Here is a 26,957-nt window from a genome sequence, read left to right as displayed (position 1 = left end):
TTGAAATGAAATATGCCAGAGGAGATAAAAAAAGAATCAGGAGGACTGTTGGTATTTTGAACAGTTTTTACTCATTTTTTACAGGGTTCATCCTTTTTTTTCAGTCAGAATAATTTAGATGATGGATAAAATTTAAAATTTATCTGTATCTTACAAAAATAATGATTGAGTGTTGCGAGTAACTTAACTAAACCTTGAAATTTAAAACTGGAGGTAACACAGTAAGAAAATGCATAGTTAAATGTTAAAATGTGGAGCTGTAGTGATTACAAATCTTTGAGAAGAGTAAGAGGATGTGGCCCAACTGGGTGTGATGCTCTGGCATTATGTGCATGATGTTATCCAGTGTGGAACCCTCTTTCTAGTACAATAATGGGAAGTACCTGCCATTTAAGTAATTGTAAAGTCAGATGAATAAAGCTGGAGATCACTCTGCAGGTGATGGATCAAGATGATTAATAGTAAAAGAAAACAAGCTGATTACCTCTTCAGTTGGTTATGTGAAGGAAAATCCACTGTAGCTTGAAACATTATTTCAGGACCAACATTTTAGGCATTTAATACTGAGAACAAAGTTGTATTGTACTGTAATGATTGCTATACTTTGATTTGTTATAATTGATATATATGAAGATGGAGATCATGAAAAGGCCATGAAGAAATGGGAGGAGATTTGCAAAGCATTGCTTAGGCTTGGCCTGATATTTTGAGAGACATTATTGTATTACTTGTACAATGTTTGGTATTTTTACTTTATGATAGTAATTATAAAGCCTACATGTTGTACTTGTTTCAATTAATTGTTACACCATTTTTCTCTATGTTAGGTAACTGGAGGGGTGATTTTTTTTTAACTATTTATTTGTGGTTTAAGAGATGGATTGAAATTATCACAGGTGTGACACAATTTGAGAAATGATGGTGCACAGTGGCACTTTAAAGCTGTGAGGTGAAAATACTTAGGTGATGCCCTTTCAATTGAGACAATTTTTTCCCAGTAGAATTGAAATCTAATTAAACAGTTTTCTTTATTCCACATGAATTAAAAATTAATAAAATTTTAAAAAAATGTTCAGAACACACATTCAGGCGTGGAAAGATGGAGGGGGCTGCATGATTAATTTAAGGTAAAAATAAGGAAGTCTTTCATTTTTCATCACTTAATGACAGGAGCAAGCTGCAATGTTTTGATAAATGAGAAATGTAAAATGCTGGTGTAAAGCAGTTGTCTTTCTCTCAAAGTAGAACACAAAATTCAACCAAGCTCCTCAATGAAAATGCTAATTCCACATGATTAATCCTTTCTTCTTTTCTGTCTACATGAATATTAAGTAACTTCCTTTCCAGGGTCACTGGGAAGTTGTAACTGTTTTATTTTGGGTTCCCCTACCCTGAACCATAAAGCCTGACCTTAGGGCCTAAGATGACCCTTATTGTTTGTTTCTGCCTCTTTGAACTCTTGCTCTTACTCCTCTCCTTCTGGAGGAGGGAGGCAAGCGGTGGAACAAGCAGTCAGTGGCAATTACTGATACACCAGGAGTAGGTTTTTGTCAGCTGCTTTTCAGGTGCCAAAGAGGCTTGACTTGGGAATGGTTCCCTATTGCCAGCGTCGACCTGCTCTCATCTTCTTTTAAGTTAAGCATTAGCCTTAGGCTGGTTTTCTCTATTTTTTTACAAGAGTTTCTATGAGTATTTCATTTGCCATGTCTGTATGATTTACAGTGCCTACTTATTCTTGAAAACTTGTCTTTATAGGCCTGATACTCCAAAGTGCTGTATTGCCCAGTGTGGTGCAACCATACTTCTAAGATGATGTTCTCTCTCTATTCCATTTCACCTTTATGTAAATAATAATATAGGCTTAAAGGTAATATTTTAGTTGCCGTATACACAGAGGCATATCAGTCACTTCAATTTAAAAATCAAATTTAATTTTTGTCATGTTTGTGTTATTTTACCCAAAGACTTGTAATTGAAAGACTTTATTTGGATGACAGATTTTTGCCTTTTCATAGGAAACAAGGCAAATAAAACATTAAAAATAGATAAAATTGAGGTTTTAAAGGTAGGGCATATTCTCCTTACCTTGTATAAAGAAAAGAAACAAGCCCTAGTTTCACAACTCAGTCTTTGACGTCGTTCTTCATGGTGTGCTCAGTAAATCCGTAGCATAAAGATACTATTAAATCAATACAGGGATGGCTATTATAAAAACTGATTTAAAAGATGGCTGTGCCCTGTGGATGCATTCCAGATAATAACTTGACCCTCTCTTTCCTTTATACTGTCCCTCAGTGACCTCTGCCACCTGCATACACTTTTGTTGCATTCCTCTCAGCTCCTAATCGTGCATTAGCACCAACTGTTTCTTTGGTGTGGAGGAGGCAGCAGATGTGGCACTGGTTCTTTGTAGGTTCTTTGACTCCTGTTAATGGTTAGACACAGTGGCCCTTTTCTTCTTTTATGAATATCTGCAATATCTTCAGATTGAGCTGGCTTAGTGTAGTGGTGTCTGTTCTGGAGAATGGAAGACTCTCACAATATGGCCATAGGTCACCAGTGTCTGGGATTCTTCCTGTTTATGGTAAACAACAAAGTGTTTAAAAGTGCGATAACTTTCACTCAGTGGAAATTACATATGACTTATTTGAAAACTGATCAAGCAAACACACCTGAGTTCTGAAAACAAGTGTCAGTTTGCATTGTTTAAGTAATATGAAAGAAAATAATTTCTGCTTGTGCTTCGCTCATTGTAGAGTGGGTTAGGTCTCTTGAGACAGGCCATGTAAAATAAGGTTCTTCTGCAGACATGGGTATTAAGTGTAGGTCTGTGAGCAAACTGACTCGAGAATTACATTAGCATGCAAAAATTACTGTATTTAGTAATTTAGTTTAGTTTTTTTCTAAGCATTTTCACAGTGTAATGTATTCACCCTTCTGCTAGGTTTCTATTTACTACTATATTGCTTGAAATATGTCTTTCAAGTAGATTATGTTCCTATTCATGAGTTAGTAAAAGTACAGTGTATGATAGCATGGTATGGGGTGTTTTGTTTTGGAGCTGCTAAGGAGTGCTGCTGGTCAGTAAGAGGAGGTTGTAGACATCTGCTTGAGAGTTTCGATTTTAGTTCAGTGTAAACTGAATTTATAGACCTGTGAATTTATTTTAGTCTCTGCTTAGGCTATTTACATTCTGTCACAAGATAGCTTTGGAAACCTGTTGTTCTTCTTGTATTATTTTCTTCTAATAGTACCACTATTTAATGTGGTACTACCTGGGAAGATCAGAATGTCTTGCTTTGTGCTGACAATTGGAAGTTGCAATGGAAGGGCCAGAGCTCTCCTGTTTGCTCTTTGAAACAAGCATAGGGAGGCTCTAATATGTTAACTAAGTTTACTGGAACTGCTTTGAGGCAATTTGTTTGGGACTACTCAGACAGAAAAGAATCATAGAATGTTCTGGGTTGGAAGAAGAATCACAGAAGGGTTTGGGTGGGAAGGGACACTAAAGGTCATCCAGTTCCAATGTCCCTGCCATGGACAGGGACACCTTCCATCAGACCAGGTGGCTCGGAACTCCATCCAACCTGGCTTTGAGCACTTCCATAGATGGGGCATCCACACCTCCTCTGGGCAACAAGGTCTGTAAGAAAAACAAGTACTTCACAGACAAGCTCAGAGAGAGCTTTCATGACTCCGGTATGTTTGGCCACCTACTTTAGAGAGAATTTGCATTTGGCTTTGGATGTTCAAATGTTCACTTGTTTCTTGTATCACAGTATTTTTTCAAGGTGAAGAGGGTTCTACTTAATGTTTTAAGCTATAAATGGGTGTGGTTTATGAACAAAACTGTAGGTATCTATGTATGTCTGTATTACATATGTATCTATATCTTTGTGTATAAATCCAGTGATATGTGCTGTGAAGTTTTCTCAAATTGTAAGTCTTCAGTGGTATGGAGGGTTCTTTGCCATTCTTGTTTGTCTTTCTCCCCAAATATGATTTGCTTTATAGGTAAAATTCCATTGCATTTATTTTAATTTCAAAACCTAAATATCATTACTCAGACACTACACTGTAGTTTGCTCATCTGATGAGTAAAATTGTAATAATGCCCTTATTGAAGCTACTGACTCAAAGCAGTGCCCTTGCATTCCTTTTCATAAAAAAAGAATAATTCTATTTTTGCTTTACATATTCCTTGCAAAGTTCCCACTGCTGCTAAACTTTCATTTCAAATCCAGTTTATAAAACTAGGAGAGATTCAATGTATTTTACAATCGTACTTTTTCTAATGACTGTCTCCCTCTGCCAGATTTCCATGGAGTGGTTTTAGATTGACACTAAAAATGATCACAAATGGTATGATTTTCCCTGACCATCTTTTCTGATTCTGTGTACGTGGCTAAGGAGTGGCGATAAAACAGGAGAAGCAAGGGGCTGCATATTTTAGTGTGATGAAATATTGTGTAGTGGATGAGACACAGGATTTAGGAAATGGGGATTATTATGTGTAATTCTACTATATATAGTGTATCACAGCCTGTTAGCTGGGAAAACAAAAGGCAAATTTGCTTGGTTGTCCATGCTATCATGTAGATGAATCATTGGTTGACATCTGTAAATAAAGGGACACCATAGATAGCAATAAACTGATTTAAAGAAAGGCATCAACTGGTTTACCACAGGGATCTTTTTATTTGGATTATGTCTTGTTTAACATCTTCGTTAATAATCTGAACGAGTGGGTAAACTGCATGCTAATTAAATTCACAGATGATACTAAGCGGGGAGGTGTTGCAAACATAGGGTGGCCAGATTTTCTAAGTGAAAATCTGGACCACCTGTCATGGCAGGCAGAGAGAGGAAGGTTTTTAGCAGGGGTGAGCGAGGGGGTGTGCACAGAAGGACTTGACAGCTTGTGGGAGGGGAAGAAAGAGTGCCCACTCCACCCCCTCCTTAACCAAGCACACCCTCTCTTTCCTTCTTCAGCATCCTCTGGCTTGGATCCATTGTATTTATACTGTTTGCTATCCCTAGGTTATAAAAAATTTACTAGGTACCTATTAGCTGATAAGTGAAACCTCTTATTCAGGTGTAGATGCGAAAAACTGAGAGGAGGGGAGGAAGGAGTAGTGAGCTCCAGGCAAATGATCCTGGTAAGCTCATTTTTTCAGCTACTGAAAATTTCAATGACACAAGTAATTTTTTTTTACTTTTTTAAGGTGAGGGTTGCAGGCTGACCCGTCCATGTTAGTCTTTTATATTGTCCTTAAAAATGTGAAGCAACAAATTTTTTATATAATCTGTAATGGCAAAAGGGCATTATGCCTCCCTCTGAGGACTGCTAATAGCTGATCTTGTGTTAGTGGTTGTGGGCCAACAAGAACGTAGCTCATGATGCAATGGACTGAGTGCCAAGTGAAAGTTTTATTTCCTCCTTTTGTTCCTGCTTATGTGTGATAGAAGCTACTCTTGTTTCTTCTCCACTGGCCCATCTTGTTCTTTCTTGTGCTTCCCTCACTATCCATTAAGTGCCTGTTATGTTTTCATCATTTCTCTTCACTTAACATTGCCTGGGGAGCACAAGTGGCACATTGAATGTTTTCCTTTCTGTCTTCCCAGGATTCTGAGTAACAGACTTGAAAAAACTTTCTAACTTTGGCCATCCATGATGACATGAACACCTGAATGATGAAACCCACTTTTTGCTGAATATATCATCAGCCTTTTGGAGATGGCATAGCATTGATCAAGGGGAAAAATCAACATTGTGTTCTTAGTGAGGCACCCAGTTTTAAAGCAGTAGCACTTATTTTTCTGTATATTGTATGGGGCTGAGTTTTACCTATCCTTGGCTGAGAAGGTTAGCTTCATCGTTTTCTCCTCCTACTTATGATGTGTATGGGATGACCTGTGGACTGTACTGTCCTGGGGACAGTTTTGGGGAAGAAGTTTTCCATAGTCAGAAAGTTTGGCTTTGTTTGTAGTTGTAGCACTGTGAAAGTTAATTTACTTGAGAGAGGATGTGTAGTTTTGGCAAAACAATATGCTTTCTAATATTCTCAGCATCCTGCACTTTCTTGGAATTTTGTTTGGACAGCCCCCATGTTCTCTGCATATTCAATGTCAGCAGTGCCAAAACTCAGGCAGTCCAATATCGTGTGTAGATGTTTGTTATGTATTTAGCTGTAATGCAGTTTGGGGTTTGTTACCGCAAACAATAGATGGTTCAAAGTGTAATGGCCATGTGACTAATGAGGAGCATGTCATGCTGCCTTCTTGAAGCGTTCCACTCTTGGCTTTTGTTTCCCAGGCATCTTTCCCTGGCAGTGTTATGCAAATTAACCAATTAATGACAGACAAAATGGCCTTCCTGCATCGCCATGCTTGTAATAAGAAGGGCAATGCTGTAAGTCACGTACCTATTCAGCAAGCTCTGTAGGCCACTGCCAGGGCATGATTAGCCTGACTGTGGAAGACAATTGCAGAGGCATCTGCTCGGTTAATTTTGAGAGAAAATTTACCAGATGGAGGCTGAAGATTTAAGTGATTAGAAGGTAGTAGATTGGAATACAAATTGGATTAAAAGAAATTAGATTGATATAAATCGAATTGAGTCACAACAGTTTGTGTTGTTTGTACCAAGGGGCAATGGATTATGGGAGAAGCAGATGCTCCAATGAGATAGGAATTAATGTGGCTTTGACGGTCCATCTGGGAAGGCCTGAATATCGAGTACATCCCTAATCTCTCTCTCCATTTATCAATGCCATAATGTTAATTAGTACTTCATTCATTAAGTTACTTACAGAGGAAAAAATCTCACCCCTAGCCCTTCTCTGCTTGAGGATTTGTTACTGTGCCAAGAAATGCAAATCTCCCTTTAGCCAAGCTAGTTACAGTTGACTGTTAACACTAGACCTGTGTCATTTTCTTCAAAAGCTGCTTTTGCCCTAAAAAAAATTTGTTGGGCTTTGTTTTGCAATAAACTGGTCTTGATAAATCTAGCAGCATAGTTCCTGAAATCGTGCCTTGATCCCTACAGCTGGCTACCACTAATAAGCCTCCTTCTCACATATTTAATAAGGTACAATGTTTTTATTTCATGTAGTTGCACAGCATTGTGGCTAATGATCAAACTTTAGCTATGACATTAATAGTGGGAGAAATCTAAGAAAGTTTGTTTGTGCACTTCAAAGGTCTTGGGTAGAGAAATGTGTGTGGAAGAAAAGTGCTGTACCTGAAGCACCTGACATGGGGCTTGTCCTCAGGTGTGCAAAACTGGCTGATGACAGAACTGTTGGATTTTAAATACATTTCTCTTACTCTAGAAGATAAATATTTGGGGTTTTTTTTGACTCTGAAAGGTGACCCAAAATCATAACTTGAGTTTTTTCACTGGATGGGAAAAAAATAGAAAAGGAAAAAAAAAAAAAGCCTGTAAAATGGTTAACAAATATACCAGGATCGTGAAGGAACAGGAGTTAAATTCTTTTTTGAGCCACGGTCTTCTGCTAATGAATATGAGGTAATAAATCAGAAGGATACTTAGCAAAAGTCAAGAGGACTTTTCACTCTTTCCTCCCCCAGGTGCACACAGAGGTGTGAGGCAGAGCAGGGCTGTGTTATGATACTCACATAGAGTGCAAACACTGGCAAATGCTGGTCTCCATGTGAGCACCACTGTAGTGCCAACCTTAAACTTTTTCTTGTATTTTCCCATAAATATTTGATTTGTTTTCCTTCATGGCAAGGAAGCTTTGATTCTTCTTCACTTAGAAAGCTAACTGTAGCTGCAGTCCTTTAGTTATTACTCAGGTAAATATTAGATATAAAAACATGTTACTGTTCTGCTTCTGGAACCTAAAATGTCAAAGATATCTACAAGAATGTGTCTCACATTATGTTTATATGGTCTGGGGGAAATAGATTCACTGCAAACTAGTTTTGCAGAAGAAAGGGTTCTTTTATCATGTTTGAGGGGTTTTTATCTGTTGAAAATAAGTCATTAAAAAAAAAGAACCTGTCTCCTGAAAAATCTATGATTTGTACGTCTAAGCAGAGAGTGTAGTAGGCATGGGAAGGCAAGAGGTTGGAATGGAGCAGAACTGGGACAGCTGAATCAAGATGATCAAAGGGATACTCTGTGCCATATGTCATCATATGCTCAGCAATAAAAACTCATGGAAAGGATGATAAAAGAGGGACATTGATGGTTGTGGCATTTGTGTTCTCAAGCAACAGTCCTGCATGCTGAGGCCCTGCTTGCCAGGAAGTGCCTGGACATCTGTTTGCTGATGAGAAGTAGTAAATGAATTCCTCTTTTTTTGCTCTGCTTGTATTCACAGCTTTCCCCTTCCCTTTTAGCTGCCATTATCTCAATCCACAAGTCTCTTGCTTTCCTTCTAGTTTCTCCCTATCCCATGGGAGAGGGTGGTGAGTGAGCATCTGGATTTGGCTGTCATGTGGGGTCAACCTACCACTGTAAAGACAGAATTTTATTTCCGTAGTTTATCTAGATAGCATTTGTTATATTTACTAAGATAATGATTTAGAAGTCTAAGGTTACAGCCTGAAAAGGTGGAATCTACTTCCTCTGTATTATCTGCTTACTTCATCTACTGCTATTTTCACAAATTTACTTGCTTACAGTGAGCACTTTTGAGAACCGCCTGGGAGTTTTTGTTTGTTTCACCTACTGTGCTGCCAGACACTCTTATTTCTGTGCTTCTGCATACTGCTGTTTGATCTAGAAAAACATGGAGTAAATAAATTATATGCTGGAAAGAAGCTCTTAGAAGGTCACAGCAGTCCCCTTGCCATTCCACACCTCTGAGAGGTGGTTGTTTATCAGTAATCCATGCTCCATTGGTAGAATTCACAGAGATCCCTATAAAAACAGGATAGACAACAGAGGTTTCTGAATCAGTGTCTGCAACTTTACTGTTTATAAATATCTCCCTTTTTTTAATATAGAAAGGGTAAAATAATAGTGCAGAAAGATCCTTGTGAAATGCATATTCCTTGAAAGGCAAGATTCTTCCACTAGCAACAGCAAGGTCCAAGAAAACCTCTCCCTGGACTTAGGCCTTCAGCCTAAAGTACTAGGAAAGACTTTCTTAATGTGTGCCAGCTTTGGGTGTAAATATGTGGAACAGAAAAGGTGAGAGAAAAATCACTGAGGGCTGCTTAAAAAAAAAAAAAAATCCATAAATTGGCAGAGATACTTGGAGTGTTTGTGTTCTGTCACCAGGCCCAAAAATGTTAAATCCCATTTTGGCTGCAGAAGTTGCAGAATTGTTTTGTTATCTAATGGGACAGATAACTGAATGGCAGGAGAATGAAAAGAGAAAAGATTCACCTTGTAAATAGAGTTGATGAACTGTTTTGGATTAAAAACAAAGTCATTAGCTACAGGTGTAATAGTAACAAGGTAGAAAAATGGCATTAAAATACAGATTATGAGGTAGGTAAGGCATTGGGAAACATCCGTGGAGAGAGAAAAAAAAAAAGGAAAGGGACAAGGAAAAGGTGGTGTTTTTTGTGTTTTGTTTTTCCTGGGGGGAGGGAGGGACACACACATTGGAAAGGGTTTTGGGGCAGAGGATCTCCAAATACTCCCTTAACAGAAAATGCTGTCTCAGATGATATAGATACACACACATATATATATATATATTTTTTTTTTTTTAATATATAAAATATATATATTTTTTATATGAAAGTATGTATAATTGTGCTACAAATGCATCAGGAGAAACTAAAGTTAGGGCACTTAGATGGTTTTGCACAAATTTGAATTATGTGTTGTTTCTCATTTTTAGTGGTGAGAACTTCCTTATAGATACAAAGAGAGTCAATAATATGACCTCAGATATCTGTGATAACCATTGAAAAACTTGTGACATTTTGGTGATCAAACAAAAAAAAAAAAGTGCAGTAAAGTATGTTTACTTTCTACACATGGGAAAACCAACCACACAAAAAAGCCAAACACCAACTTCTAAATATATAAAAAGACAAATGCATACTGTAAAGCACCAGTATAAAAGTTGTGATCTTTTGTGCTTGGGGTGTATGAGGTGTTTATAAACCTGACCTATATAGGCAGAAATAGCATGTGACTGAATTTTCTGTAGAAGTTGTTTTTTTTTTCAAGCACTGGGTGTCTGAATGAGTTTTTAAAATACCAGCTAGCAAAAGGTGAAATGAAGGAGCAATTACAAACATACCCCTAAGTCTTGTAATGCCTGTACTTACTCACCTGATTCTTTTTCACTGACATAGGTAGCAGAGATACAGCTGTGAGGAAGTTCATACTTACTCCAAAAACCTTCCACTTTTGAGCATATGAAGGCTTATTTACTCAATGTGGGGTGAGAAAAAGTAGGATTAGAAGCTTTCTTCACAGAGCTTGATCTATATTTTCATCCATGGATATTTGGAAAAAGTTTTCCAAACTAGTTGAAGCTTCCATAGAGTCTTTGACAAATCACAAAGATGTAGTCTGTAGATTTCTAAACCAAGATATTACAATGAGTTTTTGATATTTGTCATACTACTTTAAATTTTATTGCAAGCTTTGCTGCAAAATTAATATTCATTGACTGATAGTTACTGGGAACTTTACAAAAGGTTACTTCAGGATGTTTAGGTCAAGTTTTAAGTCAAGTATTGATATTGTGTACTTTTAGTTCCCTAGACATTCACAACTGGTATGGAGTCTTTGTGACCAGTGTCAGCAGAGAACATAGTGGCTGTAGGGTAAAATTCAGAACCTAAAACTTAAAATGCCTGCTGTGCTTATAGTAGGAATCCCTCCCTTCCTCAAAATATTATTTTAAGACTGCTTCAGATGGATGAATTTATTTACAAATGTAGTCTGATTTCACCGATTGTAGCAATTTTATTCTAATCTGAGAACTATCTGACTCATGGTTCTCGAAGGGATCTGCACTAGGTTGTCATTTAAAGGCTTTTTTATAGGTGTTGTTTTACCTTAACACTGTTAAAATTGATGTGTTTTTCTAATTGCTCATTTTTAAAGCTTTTAGATGTATCTTTTAATGTTGCCTTGGATGGTCGACATCATCTATCAATATCAAGTTTTAGACTTTGGATAGCTTGTGGTTATCAACCCTTCCATGCAAAAGCAGAGTTTACTTGATCCTAATTAGCCATTGGTTTCTCCAGTGGTATCAGGGAAGCTGCAAAGTTTCTCTTTGCCCGGCTTCTAAGGAGCCATTGCCAGTTCCCCAGTGCTATGATAACATTCCCCTTGTAGAATAAATTACTGTGCTGTCATAAGCAATGTCTGCTTTTTTACCTTCCATCCTTGACCTGAAAACGAGCTGAAAGATGTTTGTTAGAGCCAGGCATACACTTACGCTTTGGTTTGTTAAATTCCAGAGTGATTTGGAAAGGCTCCCAAGGGAAGAGCTGTTGTGCTTGAGTTCTTCTGGATAAAAAGAGAAAGATTGTTTGGTTTTTGTTTTTGTTTTTTTTTTTTTTTCTTCTCTTTGATGCTTTTGTTACATGCTGTGTATGTATCATAGAATAATTTGGATTAGAAGGGACCTCTGGAGACATATGCACACATATACACATAAACATTTTCCTTTTTGCTTTTCATAGCTGGAAGTGTTCCTCTTGCCTCCCTGTTTTCTTGATTTCTAAGAGTAATTTTTATAATCTCATTATCTAGAGTCAGTGAACATTCATGAAACCCACACTTGAACTGGAGCAGCTATTCTAGTTTAAAAAGCCAGAGCTTTTTTGGGAGAGAGCCTACAAGTGACGGTGGTTTGGGTTTGCTGGGGTGTTTGTGTGTGTGTGTTGGTGTGTTATTAAGCAAATAATTGTCTGCTATCTTCTTTCAGGGAGCATAGCTCTGGTAATTATTTTACTTCTCGACTTGAACTCTAAACCATACTGCTTTGCAATAAACAAATCGATGTAACTTTCTCATTGAAGCAGTGACTTGTATTTATAACATCACTTTTCACCAGGGGGAAAAAAAGATTAATCATTCGCCTGTGAATCTATATTCCAGTTTTCAGGGCTATTGTGCTCACTCCTCCTGTCTTGACTGCATCTCTAACATGCTATTCCTTCCCAGGCAGTGTGCTGGAAATAAATTTTGAGGTGTGGTAAGACTCTGCAAAAAAGTGAAATGTGATGCTAGAATGCTGGTATGTGAGGAGAAAACAATTGAAGAAAAGTGAATCTGAGTAAAATTGCATTAAGCCTTTATGTCAAATTTGGAATGCTTCCCCTGAAATAATTTTATACAAGGAATAGGGTGCTTATACTGTGACACTGGATTGTTGTCCACATTAAAAAAAAAAAAAGGAATTTTATGTTTGCAGTGTTTCTTCAATAGTAAAGTTGATTACACCTTGCTTAGCAAAGTCTCAGTTTCATAGAAGAGAAACTTAATGAAATCACCTTCCAATAAGATTTGGTCAATGTTTTTAATGACAGTTATTGATCCTTCTTGTCAGCATTTCCTGCTCTTCCTTCTTGGCAGACACATTCTATAGGAAAGGTGACTTATCTGCAGGCACATGTCCTCGGGAAGTTAGGATATGTTGCTTAATGGATTAATTTTGCTCAAGGAAAAGCTTTCAGAGGACCTTGTCATAGCTGACACAGGTTTTTGAACAAAAACCTTACGTTGGAAACAGTCGTATCACTGAAGTCCTTTCCCATCTGCCAAATCTCAGAGGAGGGGGAGAGACTGTAAAGTGTAAATTCTCAAAATGCCGTCTTTGCCATGTCACTTTGCCTAGAGGAGTGCATGTCGGATAATCAGCCTGGTGCCAGTGCATCAGCCTCTATGCCAGTTGAGTTTTCTCATTATCTTGACTTTTTTGCATGTTATCTTTTGTTCAAACTAAGATGGGACTGACTGGATTTCTACTTGCGATCTCTGCTTGCCTTCAGTCAATTCTGTGCCTAAAAGGGTGGTGAAAGCAACAGACTTATTCATTACATCAAACAAATGTGTGCCGTAAGTGTTTCTGATAAGTACTTCTCATGTGGAACGAGGCATACGAAGAAGTGGGAAAATGAACAGTGACTGTCCTTCAGTAGATTTAACTAAGTAGCTGTGGGATTGTCTTTGTAGAGTCTGCATAAGTCAAAAAAGAACTGGTGCCTGGTCATGTGACAGATCTGATGAAGCCAAAAGAGATTCTACAACTGCTTCTATAGCTGTCCATACATTTAAAGCACATTATTCTTTTAATTGGGATTTTAATACCTTAATTTGTTTCATTTTTTCCTAATTAATGCAGTGAAAATAAGCCAAGATTCTAGCATAAAAGAAGGTTCTTTGGCATTAAATATAACTTTGGAGCTGTTCTCTATGTAGAATCAAATGTACACAGACCCTTTCCTTCCTGCATGTATAGCTTTCTGTTGTAGGAGATTTATTTTTTCCTATCACAGTTTTGCTTCTTGATAAACAGTCCTTTTGCACTGTATCAGGGAGAACATGTGTTGTTGGCAAACTCTTGGAGGGAATGTGTTCAAAATGCTATCAGAAGCATGAAACAACTAATAACTCATATGAGGAGCAGCTGAGGGACCTGGGGGTGCTTCCAGCATCCCAAGCCCCGTGGGCAGTAGGGCAGGGAGGGGATTCTGCCCCTCTGCCCCGCTCTGCTGAGACCCCACCTGCAGTGCTGCATCCAGCTCTGGGGTCCCAGCACAGGAAGCACAGGGACCTGTTGGAGCCAGCCCAGAGGAGGCACCAAGGTGATCAGAGGGCTGGAGCAGCTCTGCCATGAGGAAAGGCTGAGAGAATTGGGATTGTTCAGCCTGGGAAAGAGAAGGCTTCAGGGTGATCTAATTGTGGCCTTTCAGTACCTGAAGGGAGCCTACAGGAAGGATTGAGAGGGACATTTTACAAGGGCTTGCAGTGACAGGACAAGGGGGTATGACTTAAACTGAGAGTAGATTTAGATTAGATATTAGGAAGAAATTCTTGTCTGTGAGGGTGATGAGGCATTGGAACCCTCCTCCGGACTCACTCCAACAATTCTAATATTGTAGGAATTTTGGTTTTGCCCACCAGCATGTTGTAGCTCATGTGAAGTCATTGCAGTTTATCACAGTAAAGACTTAAGGACTCTTAAATTCAGGGGTTGGCTCACATGCTCTGTGCATGCACAAAATGGGAATCCTGGAGGGAGGAATGGAGAAGGAAGCTGTATGGGTACCCCAGGAAACACCACAGCTGTCTGCTCAAGAAGGTCATGGTGCATCTTGCTCTGCAGTAAAAGTATCTTCTTCCCAGACAGCTCAAGGGGTTAATAGAATTTCTGTTCATTCCAAGTGAGGTTGTACTCGTAAGAGTATTAGGGGGGACCATAGTGAAAGAATCAAAACTAGAATCAAATGCCACTTGCATCTGTCACTTTCTGACACTCAGTGCCTAGAGACAGGCAATGGAGTCAAAGTTTTTTGTTTCCTTCCTTTGTTATTTCTACATCAGCACAACCTTTGGGAATACCTGTTGGTGCTCAGTGCACTTTGGATGGAGGGAGTTTGGTGTGCTCTGTGATCGATCGATCCTGTGTGTGTTTTGCTTCCCCTCTCCTCCAAGTGCACGATGAGGGGCATTCCTTGCAGCCTTGAACAGCTGAAGGTACACTCAGCCAGGAATGTGTGGTCTGATCCCCCCTTCAAACACCTCCTGAGCCTTTCTCCTTGCACATTGGCATCGTCCCTGGTGCTCCAATCTCAACCTTCTCTTGTGCACAATTGTTTAATTAGGATAGAGTGAGTAAGCACCAGTTTTGTGATAAACATCAGTACTGAAGAGGAGGAATCAGCCTTATTGTGACCTGAGGAGGAGTTTTTAATTAGGTTGTATAAAGTACAAGGTTGAACTTTTTATGGGAGAAAGCCTTTTGCACAGCTTTGAACATGGCCTGTAAGTCTGTATAGGATATACCTCTAGGAGTTCTGAACACTATCAACAAACCTTTGTGTACAAGAAAACTAATATTTTGGATTTGTATTTTGCATTTCTTGCTACTAATTTTGTTACCCTGTGTTACAACTGAATTTTGATAAATGGTTATCTGTTCACTCCCTCTCATGTCTCAGAAAAACCTCAGCTTTCCTTTTCTTCCTGATACTGTTAATAGAAATTTCTTAACGCAACTAGTGGGGTTTTGTTAGTTTTTTGGGAGTAAGCCATGAATTAAATTGGTAGAATTGTGTCTGGAGTACTATAAATATAACCAGTGTATGAAGTTGATTTTTTAGTCCCATGTACTGTCAGATGTTTATCTTTAATGGTGATTTCAGTATTTCTCAATATTGTGTATGGGGTTGTGGACTAGGGTTATTTTTTAACTGCAGATTTTCCTGTTAGATTTTAAATATCTTTTTTTTTCAATAGAAGGGAGAATAAAATATATCTTCCAAATGTGCCATAGGTTCATCTGTGCTTAGCTATAGATTGTTTTTTTCATGTGCAGGCATTGCAGATTATGCATTTCTGTGCTGTTCTGGTAATAGAATCTGGAAGCCACTGAAACAGCCAATTTGTGCAACAGCAATGTAACACTTAACTACTATGGCAAGCCTTAGTTTCATGACCTGAGTGTTAGTAAAACAGAATTCCAAAGGTGGATTCACTCTGTTGAACGGATCCTTATGCCTTCCTCATAACTTTTGCAATAAATGAGGCGTTGAAAATATTTTAAAGTATGTAGGGCCTAGAATATAATTAAGACATTGATGTTAAATTGCTTTTCTACGACTCAGCAAAACTGCTGATCAGAAAATTGAGACAAATGTTTCATAACCTGCAGAAGCTGGTTTACCTTGTATTTAAGAAGTGCAGATCAATTGTAGCAGTATGGCAGCTCCACTCAAAGGATTTTCAGGATCCATGCTAGAAAAATTTATTCTTGAGACCCAGTGAAGAGGCACAAACTGCTGTGACTGTTGCAGAAATATTTTGCCAGGCTCATGTGGTCTAATTAGCTATGCAGGAGTGGAGAGTGTCTGTACCATTCATACTGAAGGAAGTGTTCAGGGCCAGGTTGGATGGGACTCTAAGCAACCTGGTCTAGTGGAAGGTGTCCCTGCCCATGGTAGGGGGTTGGAATGAGATGATCTTTAAGGTCCCTTCCAACCCAGGCCATTCTATGATTGTCTACCTATATTGTATTTATATGTGTGTGTGTGTGTGTGTACATACACGCAATCCTGAAACTGAAAATTTCTAAAGTGAATTGATATTTGAGATTTCCCTTTTGGCTTTCTTTTTTCTCCTTCTCTTTCTGTAGCGGGACTGTTTGTGGAAAAGGTATACAAAGCATACAAATAAAACTGCAAAGAACTGTTAACTAATGGGGAGGGTAAGATACAGTGGGTTTGCATGTCCTCCTACTGAATCTGGTAGATGAAAGGATGAGAAGAAAGTAGCTATAAGGGGAACCTGGAAGCACATAGTGATCTAGAGTAACTGTAAATAAGATTACCAGGAAAAAAAATAGATTGTCATGCGTGTATGTGTAAGGGATCCTCCTCTAAGTGCAGTCTGCATCTGGTATGGGTTTGATGATGCTATAGAAGGTTATATCTGTCATCCATCTCAGGTCTTTAGGTAGGGGAGTGTCTGATACAGTCTCTGATATCAGACAAAGAAATTTCATATGTGTACAGGTTTTTTGGTTTTGGGGTTGTTTTTAAGTTTTTGTGACATTAACAGCGTAACTTGTGAGAACTCTTTGTGAGGCCTTCCCTCTTTCCTTTTTTTTAGGATCCCGTCTCCGCCAAGAGGACTTTCCTCCACGGATTGTTGAGCATCCTTCAGATGTGATAGTGTCTAAAGGAGAGCCAACTACTCTGAACTGCAAAGCAGAGGGAAGGCCGACCCCCACCATCGAGTGGTACAAGGATGGCGAGCGGGTGGAAACGGACAAGGATGATCCGCGCTCCCACCGGATGCTGCTGCCCAGCGGATCTTTATTTTTCTTACGCATCGTGCACGGGCGCAGGAGTAAACCCGACGAGGGAAGCTACGTCTGCGTAGCAAGGAACTACCTTGGAGAAGCTGTGAGTCGCAATGCATCTCTGGAAGTGGCATGTGAGTAGTTTTATTTGTTTAGTATTCTGTAAAACTACATAGTGGCTTTTATGTCACCCAGCATTTGCACACAGCAGCATCCTGGGAGATAACAAATGGGGATAAGTACAGCATTTTGTCATTAGCTGTTGCTCTTAGTCAAGGCATTTTCACATGTGTTTGTTCAGTAGCAGTGACCGTACAGAACAGGTGATTTATACTGAAATGAGGTTCTAGCCAGAGTATAATAATGATTGGCACAAACATGGACAGAGGAGAATCTTCTGCTGAAGAATAATCTAATTTTTAAATTATGTCTAGAGTTGGTTATACTGGAACTAATGTGGAAAAATACCTATCATTTAATCTAAGGTGCACTGTCTGTTTCTCTTTATCTCATCATCTGTTACCTCAACAGAAGCAGACAGCATCTTGGTGACTCATGTTCTGTACTGCTGGAAACCTCAATATATGCTCCTCTATCATAAATTTGACCCAGGCCTCATTCATTATGTGAATGGCAAATGAAATTGTTGGCCATTTCTCATATCATCCAGAGCAGTCTTGGTCTTTATCGATTCTCTTTGTCGTAACAGAGAAGTCAACAGGGCTCTTTCATAGCCCACCTGGCATTGAGTAATCTGTTTCCCAGTAGACTTAGCAGATATATTCATTATATTCACAGCAAACAAGCTCATCAGGCATTAAATATAATCAGTTGCACATGGTTTTTTGCTGCCTAGTTACATGGGTTGAATCAACACTGATCTTTTTTTATTCAGAATGTGCATAGAATTGCTTCACATAGAATTGTGTTTTAGTAGATTTATGAGTGCTCTCGTCTTGCTGGGTTTGATTCTTTCGCCCACAGCTCTTCATCTGATGGTAGTTTCACTAAAATGTATTTGAAGTAGGGCTTTAGAACAAACTTGTATTGCTTTGTTGATAAAGAATGGATTTAAGTCCACAGTAGATGATATGTTTAAAGGAGGGAAGCACAGAAGAGAAATCTTTGTTCCTAATGCAGTCTTCAGACTTTCATAGCTAATACAGTGTGATCTTGAGGTTTCTGTTTTCTTAGAAATTGCAGAAAATGCCATTTTTGAAATACTTAAGTGGTGGAATAAGCCAGGTAGAACACACTTGCTCACTACATTTCAGCTGTTGTGACCTAGATTCAAAACTCTGTCAAACAAAAAATGAAAACAGTTTTGGCACGCTATCAAAGCACAAGTAAATGTGCCAGTAAATGCATCACAGAAAATTTTTCAGTTTTGGTAGATGCTTGGGAATTGAGGAGAAACCAGTTTAAGGAAGGCTGAAATCTGGGTGAGTATTAATAGATAAATTTACTGGATTACTTGAGTCTTTGTACATGTGTTTTAACTGTCTGTTGAGAAGGCCTAAGAGATGTAAACACTTGAAATCTTCATTGTAATCCTGTTGACATTCAGGATCTCTTGTTGAAGTTCAAAAGATTGTTCCAGTTGTACCCTGAGTCATCAAATTGAAGTGACTGATTATTTGGAAATTTAAATTTGCTCTATGTCTTGTAAGTTTTCACTGATCCCTACTTCAATGGCTGCTGAGAGACTCTTGTTATAACATCTCCAGTCTCTGGAGTTTGTTTAACCACTGCAGCTGCTGGCAGGTCAGGCATGAATCATTTGGGAGATAGTAAAAAACTTTAAAAATAATAAAGTTGTGCTCCTTTGTCAGGTATTTTAGGTCAGAAGCAACATGAACGTGAAACTGAACCTGAAACCGTGGCCGAAGGTTTTGCTGATAACATTGTGCTTCCACTGTTTTCATAGCTTTGAAATTTAACTGCCTGAATCCCCCAATTAAAGGGTTTAGCAGTCTAAAGCAGTCTCCTATTTCCCTTCAACAGTGCTGCTTTATCTTTCCTTGAGCAGTACCATGGCTGTGATTACAGAAAGGTCTTCATCAAAGAAGAAAAATGTAAATACATCCATTGCTTGTTTACTTAATTTTAGAGATTCTGCTGTGATTTTTAAAAGCACATGGTACTTCTTGGTGTGTATCAAAGGCATCCTTTGGAAGATGATAGCAAAACTACAGTTTTTGCTTGGGTTTGAGATAAATTTTGGTCATAAATCAAGTTTTCAGGTGACTTTCAGGGAACAGTTAGAACCTTGTTTTTCTAGTGTCAGCCTTTCTGGGCTGAAGAGGGTGGGCAGGTCTGTAGCAGCCCGTTTGCATGCTCAGGAAATGAGTTGCTGGTGACAGGCTGTTGTCAGCAGTGAGTCCCCATTCACCTGTCCTCAGCTCCTGCTGGAAAACTGTTGAGTTGCCTGGATACTGCAGCCCTGTCCATGGGGCGCGTGATCCAGTCTGACTTGTGCTCTCTGTCATGGTGTTGAAAACTCCACTTTCCACACCAAGCCAAAGTGTTTTCATCGCCAGAAAAAAAGGATGGTTGTCCTTTGCTGACAGCAGGGTTCTGGATTATTATCTGACTGTAGGTGGCCTCAAATCATGCCATTAGAGAAATACTTCTGGTTTTCACAGGTTTAAGATGCTTGAGTGTGCTGTATCAGAGTAAGAATCTGTAATTGTTTTACTTATTAAATTGGCAGTTGCTAATAATGTGCTCTTGCAACTTTTGAATGATTTATGAAGAAATATTTATTGGGTTTGTATATCTGTTAGATGTGTTCATGTATTAATATGATAAACAGTGTTAATTGTGATTAATTTTCTTCTATTACCTTTTTTTTTTTTTTTTTTACCCCTTCCATGGGCATCTGCCACAAAAGCAGTGGGATTGAAAGTCTTCTGATGTGTATCCATGGTTATGTGTAAAGACAGAAGTTAAATTCAGCTGGGACAGAAAGTGGTTCAAACCATGGTGTGGGCCGTCTTTAACACAGTCATTTTGCCCCTAGCTTTTTTTGGAGTGAGCTTTTTCAAGTTGCTGAAATCCCTAAGCTCTTTTTGGTGGAGTAACAGTTTACACCTTTCCCAAAAATGATGATTTAGGTACCAGCCCCCCCAAGGTGCATAAGGTCTGCTTTTAAATCCATGTGTGTTCAGAGCACATGCATACAGTCTAGGGCAGATATTTTTCTGCTGATGTATATCCTCAGAAAAATTTGTCCATGCCAGTAAAACTGTGAAGAACTGTGAGTTGTGGAAAGTTACTTAAAAAAATATCATTAATATACTGAAGATGCTTTTAGAATATTTTTGCCTTTAATTTAGAATATTTTCATTCCAGAAGACATTTAAGAATAAATAGCTGATATTTAGAAGAAAAAGTTGTTACTTGAAAGCACAGTTTAGGATTGATATGACTTACTCTATTTATTTTAATACATTAATTCATGGTGTGCTTCATGCAGATTGATTTTTCAGTAGGAGCTTCCTCAGAAGGAAAAAATAATGCTAATGCTCCCACCCAAACCAGTATTCCAAATTTTACATGGCAAATTCTCATGCAGTATTTTTGTTTTATTAAAAACAGATGTTCTAGTCTTAAAACCTCTACAAAAAATTGTATTCAAAAGAGTAAGACATTTTTCTTTTGATTTTGTCCATTAGAATTTTTTTAATGGAAATTGAACAAGGGTTGGCATTATGATATATATATGTTGATGCTCAGATTTTCTTGGGAGAATTTAGAAAGGGAAGTAGACTTGCAGTAGTTGGATCTTTCACCAAACTGCTTTCAAATGCCAGAAGTCTTAAACTAAAAGCACATTTTTTTCACAATGCACCAGTTGAAGCAATCGAAGCTACGTGGTGGAGTTTTCCAGTGGGAATATCAGGAAACACACTTGCAGTAGTGGCTGTCGCCACATGTGAGCAAGGGAGGGAGCGGCAGGGTCCCCGCGCTGGCTGGGGCTGCCTCTGATCCAGCCGGAGTCAGCGGCAGCCCCCAGGGAGAGCAGCTGTAGCCCCAGGTGTTAAATATGTGACAGCAGCTTGATCTATCGACCACTGTTACAGGGGGCTTTGGCCTAAATGAAAATTCATGAAAAATTGATGAAGTCCCCAGATTATTTTTTTCCCTTTTCCTTTTGCAGTGCTGTGCCAATGCAGCGAGGAGAGATTAAATGAGGTGTTGAACGCTTTAGTGGCAAGGAGGTTGTGGTTCAGAGGTCAGGGGGGGAGGGGAAATAAGACCCATTTTCTACCTTACTTTCCTTTAAAAGAAAACATGAATCTTTTCAGATAAGTTGGGATTTGCTGCTATTTTGATATAATAATAATAATAAAGCTCAGGAATATTCACAAATAGGATTCTTTTCTGCATGGGCTGGCAAAGACTGGGAGCATGTGGGTTGGTGCAGAAAATAGTGGAAGCCTCTGAGTCATAATTCAATTGGAGAACCAGAAATAGATTGAATTTTGTAATGGCAGTATAAATTTGGGCTTCCATCTTTCTGAGTCTGCTTGAACTGAAGTCATTTGGAGAAAGAAGAGGTCTTGCATTATTTATATGCCACAGATTGCTTGGATAGCAGGCTTTGGAACACTCTCTAAACATAATGATCCTGTTTGTGTTAGATTCAAAGCTGAATTATGTTTTTATCTGTAACAAGAGGTTATAGTACTACACTGAGTTTAGTGTGAAGTCATAGGTGTTCTGCAAAGCAAGCCTAAGCCAGATCTTAAACACGGGAGACAGTAATTTTACAAATAAACCAGATATATTGAAATGTTCAGTGAATAAAGGCTGAGAGATATAAAATATATGCTATGCAATCACCTCTGCATCATAATGCTAATGGCTATTTGCTGGAGCATGTGCAAAAGGCTGCAATATGTTTATAATAATGGAGTTAATAATTTCATTTGAGATATTCAGAGTGAAAGAAGAGCCCAATGTATGTGACTGTAAAATGGGTGGATGATTTTTCCATCTAGTTTCTGTTTAATATATGATAGTAACATCATTATTAATTTTGTTACTGGTAATTTCAAAGTGTGATTTGCTTTGAGGTTACTTTCATGTGTGGAGAGCATGTCCTGTTACTTACGTCTCTCTCACCCTCATCCTTCTAAAGAGAGTGTGAAAGGCTTTCTGTCTGAGTTGGCACTCTTCTGCTCTCATCAATACAGAGTAATTATTGTAGAAATTGGAATGCTGGGGATGGTGATCTGGTCTTTGAGCAATATCAGGACACTGAAAAGCATAATGCTTTTCCTCATCATGCTTTTTCTCTAAGAAGAAATTTAACAAATCATGGCTGTTATCACAGCATGCTTAATGAAAATTAAATTCCCCTTGTAGAAGAGAACAAATAAAATTGTATCTGATTATCTAATCTGGGAAAAGGCAGGTTTCATAAGATGGTGTAAATACCTTAAACCTCCTCTGTACTCTTGAAGCTTGCAATGAGCAATTTCTTTGGACTTTTCTGTGGATTAGGATGAAGCCAGTGGGAACACCATTGTTTGAAAACATTACATGAAACGGCATTTCTTTATAGGTCAGTAATTCTCAGTCACTATTAGAAATTAAAGAGGTTACTGAATATAAATGAGTGAAGATACATCACATAAACCAAAACCTGACTTGATATCTCACTGCAAAGTTTCCTTTTGAGCCAGAAACATAGTTCTGATTATTTACTTTATTAATCTAGCTTTTAGTTGAGTGTTTTTATTTCTTCTGAATTCACCTGAGACAAGAAACATACATATTTGAGAGAGTGTGATTTTTGTACCAATAGCCAGAATGAACTAGAATTTTTATGAGAGGTGCTCTTAATCAGGATAACCATCAATTGTATCTTCTGTTGCTTCTGTTGTTTGTGCTTCAGCGTTGATGCCTTCCATGTGGGCAGAAGCCGTATTTCCCACCATCTCATCCACTAGGATTTAGACAAGTATCACATTGTCTATCTTCATTTTTTAGCCTTTGAACTCCACCTGGACATTTAATGTTTCCAAGGTTAAAAGAGCTAAGGACTCCTTACATTTTAAGTAAATCCAAAGATACTTAAAATTCTATTACTCATACTATCAAGCTGTACAATGCCTGTAGGTTTCTCCAGGCCTTGTTTTTGTTCTCCTTTTTCTTCTCCTTTTCATACTGTGATCTTCTTACAATCAATATTTTTTTTTTTTTGGTAGAAATTCACAGTGAACACTAAAGAAAGATAGATATATGTGTTCACACAAAACAAGCAGGCTCAGGTGCCAGAAGAGTGTGTGTTGTGAGTGCTTAAATTCAGTTGGTTTTGTGTGCCCAGTGAAAAATTTCCTTGACAGCTGGAAGGTGTTTCCACTATGTGAATTAATACCTGAGAACAGGTTAATAAGTCTCTGCAATGTGCTCTCATGCACTCTGTGTTCACACAGTCCAGTATCATTCCTGGCATCCCTGCAGTAGAAATAGTTCTGACAGCCAGAAATGATTAGAGAAGCTTTTCGTAGGATATCTTATTTATCCATTGAATTCTTCTGCCCAGGATCTACCCTTTTTCCCCACCTAAAAGAGAACTTTGTGTTACATTTTTAGGAGGTATTTGCAGCTGATCTGGTTTTGCTTCTAATAATTTCTTGCATATTCCTCACTTGATTTTTATCATCTTCTTTCTTGCGCTTGCCTTTGATTTGATTTGATTTTTTTAAAACCAAATGTGCTGTTTACATCACTCTGAATGCTCTGCCTGATAAAATGTTGACAGCTGAGGGACAACTGATGACTTCACAGAAACCTTGAAAGAAATCAGCTCCTGATTGATCTGTTAGTGGGTGCATCATCATGTACTGGGTTTTTTTTGTTTTTGTTTTTTTTTTATGGTTGACATTTCTGTGATTTTTAGTTCATATGGGAAATGAAGGAGAGCAAGATAACATTGCATTTTTACAACTCTGTTCTCTTTGCTCAGGAGCCAGTAAGCACTATTTGAATGTTAATTGAAATATTAGCTATTGGCATATGCTTCATTCATGTATTATTCTGCAGTATCAGGCTTAAAAAACATTTTAAGCAATGTTCAGACGATGCCTTTGCAAATTTTTCATGATCTCAATTCTAACAAGGTTCATTACTGTGGTAATTAACAGTATTATTAGGATGAGATTGGTGGATTTTTACATATACACTCTCTCTCTCTCTCTCTCTCTATATATATATATATATAAAAATACAGATTTTTATTTTGATAATCACTCTATTTGTTTGAGGACTCCAAACCCTTTTTTCTTTTTCCTATCTTTGTTCAGACATATACCTCCCTTGCTCCTGCTCTTAGAGGACTAAAATTTAATCATGGCTTTGGTGGTACTTCAAATGTTCCCACAGATTTTATACTTCATGTAAGTTTCTAATATGTGGAATTTATGTGGGAAATGAAGTGGTGGTTTTGTTCCACTCCTCTTGCTTTAATTTTTCTAGTGGCAGTGATGCGAATGTGTACTGATAGTTGGGAAATGGCTTCACTGTGGTAGAGAAGGGAGGCGTACACAGTCACTTTCTGCTGTCTCATGGATCTGTTTGCCACTGTACAAAGGGATGCAGAGTTGTAAAGAACTGGGAGTCCTGGATCGCTGAGTTTCTGTATTCTACACAGCTGTACGTTGTAATTCCGTTCAGAAACATTTCAAGCTGCACTCTGAAAAGCAGTTTGATTGCCTTCCCTTCATCCTCAAGCTCGCTCCTTTCCCTTTCTGTTGAAAGCCTGTCTTGGAACTTACGTATTCTAATGGTGGGAAAAATAATTTTCATGCTTCCAGTGTAAACATAAGCATGTTTGATTTATGCTAGTTCTTGTGATTTTGGAGCATCTCTTGTATGAGGAAAGGTTGAGAAAATAAGGATTGTTCAGCCTGGGGAAGAGAAAGCTCTGGGAAGATCTTATAGTGGCCTTTCAGCGCTTGAAAGGGACTTAAAAGCAAGAGGGGGAACGACTTTAGCAGGACCTGTTCCATTAGGACAAAGTGTAATGGTTTTAAACTGCAGGAGGGTTGATCAAGAGTATATCTAAGGAAGAAGTTTTTTACTGTGGAGGTGGTAAAACACTGGAACAGGCTGCTCAGAGAGGTGATGGCTGCCCCATCCCAGGAAACGTTCAAGGTCAGGTTGGATGGAGCTCTGAGCAACCTGGTCTAGTTGGAGAAATCCCTGCTCATTGCAGGGTGGTTGGACTAAATGACATTTAAAAGGTTCATTTGTACTCAAACTATTCTATGGTTCTATGATCTGTTTTTTCTGTAGTTGTTTTCTCTCCTTTGTATTTACAGACCATTTCTCATTTCCACTATTGCGAAGTTAAACAAGAAAAGCTCATGTGCTCCCTTGGAAAATACTTGCTTGATCCTAGTAGTCATTCATCACCTGTTGTAGCCTGCATATGTTTTCTGAGACATGAGTGGGTAGATCGCATGTAATATTTCAAGACTTGCATGCTGTGCATGATGAACTAATGTTAATAACTATCTTCACTGTCCCCTGATCTATCAGTCCTGTGATCATGTTTAACTTTTTATAAGCATTTGGTAACTCATAGTCATTCTATACTAATCAGACATAGATCTTTCTCTTCCTCTGTAATTTGTAACATATGGATGCTACTTCGCCATGAACTTCCCTGTGATGGGTTTGAAAGAATATGGCCTTGCACTTTCTATTATTCCACTTCAATTAGTGTCTCCTATACTAATTTTCAGCATCATCCCATTCTTCTTATCTAATGATCCTCCTGTTGGGTCCTGCTGGGTTCATTGCTTAATCTTGTATGCCAAAGTAGATGTTGGCTTTGGTGTTCAAAATTGGCAGTTTCTTAAACCACCCGCATCTTGCTGGAGGACTTTTCTTCTACTAATTGGACTCAAATCTGCCTGTTGCTCGCTTAGCATGCAAAATCGTTTGATGAAATAAATGAGAAGGAAACAAGTTTCTGTCAGCCTATGAAGAGATTACCAACTCAGCAAGGCTGAGCCATATAAACATTGCTTGTGGGAAGAAAGTAGTTTCTTTCTGTTATAATCTCAAAACAAACCATACATAAGAACCTGAGGAAAAATACCTCCAGTTTAAGGGGATAAACTGAGCAACAATATTGCAAAAGAAATTACACTGGCTAGCCTTGGAAATGTCTTTCAGGTCATAACGTATACAAAAATTCCCTATCTGCTGACTGTTACAATCCCATAAAGCTGCCAGATAATAGGACAATCATTTTGTATTTTAGCAATGATGAATGCCAAATGGAACATTGGGTGTGTTTAGCATGTAAGAATTTCCGTGTTTTCTCCAGAGCAGCACTATTGAGGTAATTGATATATCATGACTTTTATTTCACATGGGAAGCAGTGGCATAATGACCCACTGGGTCTCACCAGTTGGTCCATCTAGTGCAATGGTCTGTCGTTGATAGTAAAAACCACTGAATTAGAGAACATATGAGGTGTTAAAGCTTGTGTGTTAGAAGTTTAAACACTTCAAGTGGCTCATTCTCCTCATGGTCTCTGGACAAGTACAATTGTTTTTCTTGGTTAGAATTCAAAAAAGGTACAAGTAGTGGAAAACCTGTGGTAGCTGAAAGCATCTGGGTGAAACACTGTCACCTTAACCACTGAGATGTTTGTTATCTTTACTGAAAGATTGTCTTTATGAAAAAGATGCTTGCATAGAGTCAAGTTTTCTTTGTTTTTGTGTGTCTTGCTTTTTTCTTGAAGTATCTAATATTTAGAATGCTTTAAAACTGATAACAAAGCCCATAGGAAAGCATGGTCTGGGTGTAAATTTGGGGTTATTGAAGCAAACTGGAACATTAAAACTTTTCAAGGTTTGTCAGGATGGCTTTTTCATTTAGCAAAGCATCTTGGTTACTAAAGAGTAAATGGCAAAAAAATTAATGTGGAATAGTTTTTGGAAAGTATT

General features: G+C 38.3%; 1 protein-coding gene across 1 annotated transcript in view; it reads left to right on the top strand.

The window, feature by feature from the left end:
* The window catches only part of ROBO2 (roundabout guidance receptor 2), a gene marked incomplete at both ends in the record, with an annotated part of 433,039 nt that overhangs the window by 24,895 nt on the left and 381,187 nt on the right, over positions 1-26,957 (top strand). Inside the window, one exon of the mRNA XM_082279021.1 lies at positions 16,790-17,116. Coding sequence (XP_082135147.1) covers positions 16,790-17,116 — 327 coding nt within the window. The remainder of the gene's footprint in view (positions 1-16,789; positions 17,117-26,957) is intronic.

This window comes from Coloeus monedula (genome assembly GCF_965178545.1).
Source record: "Coloeus monedula genome assembly, chromosome: 3".
Lineage (NCBI taxonomy): Eukaryota > Metazoa > Chordata > Aves > Passeriformes > Corvidae > Coloeus > Coloeus monedula.
This window is presented reverse-complemented; position numbering and strand designations above follow the sequence as displayed.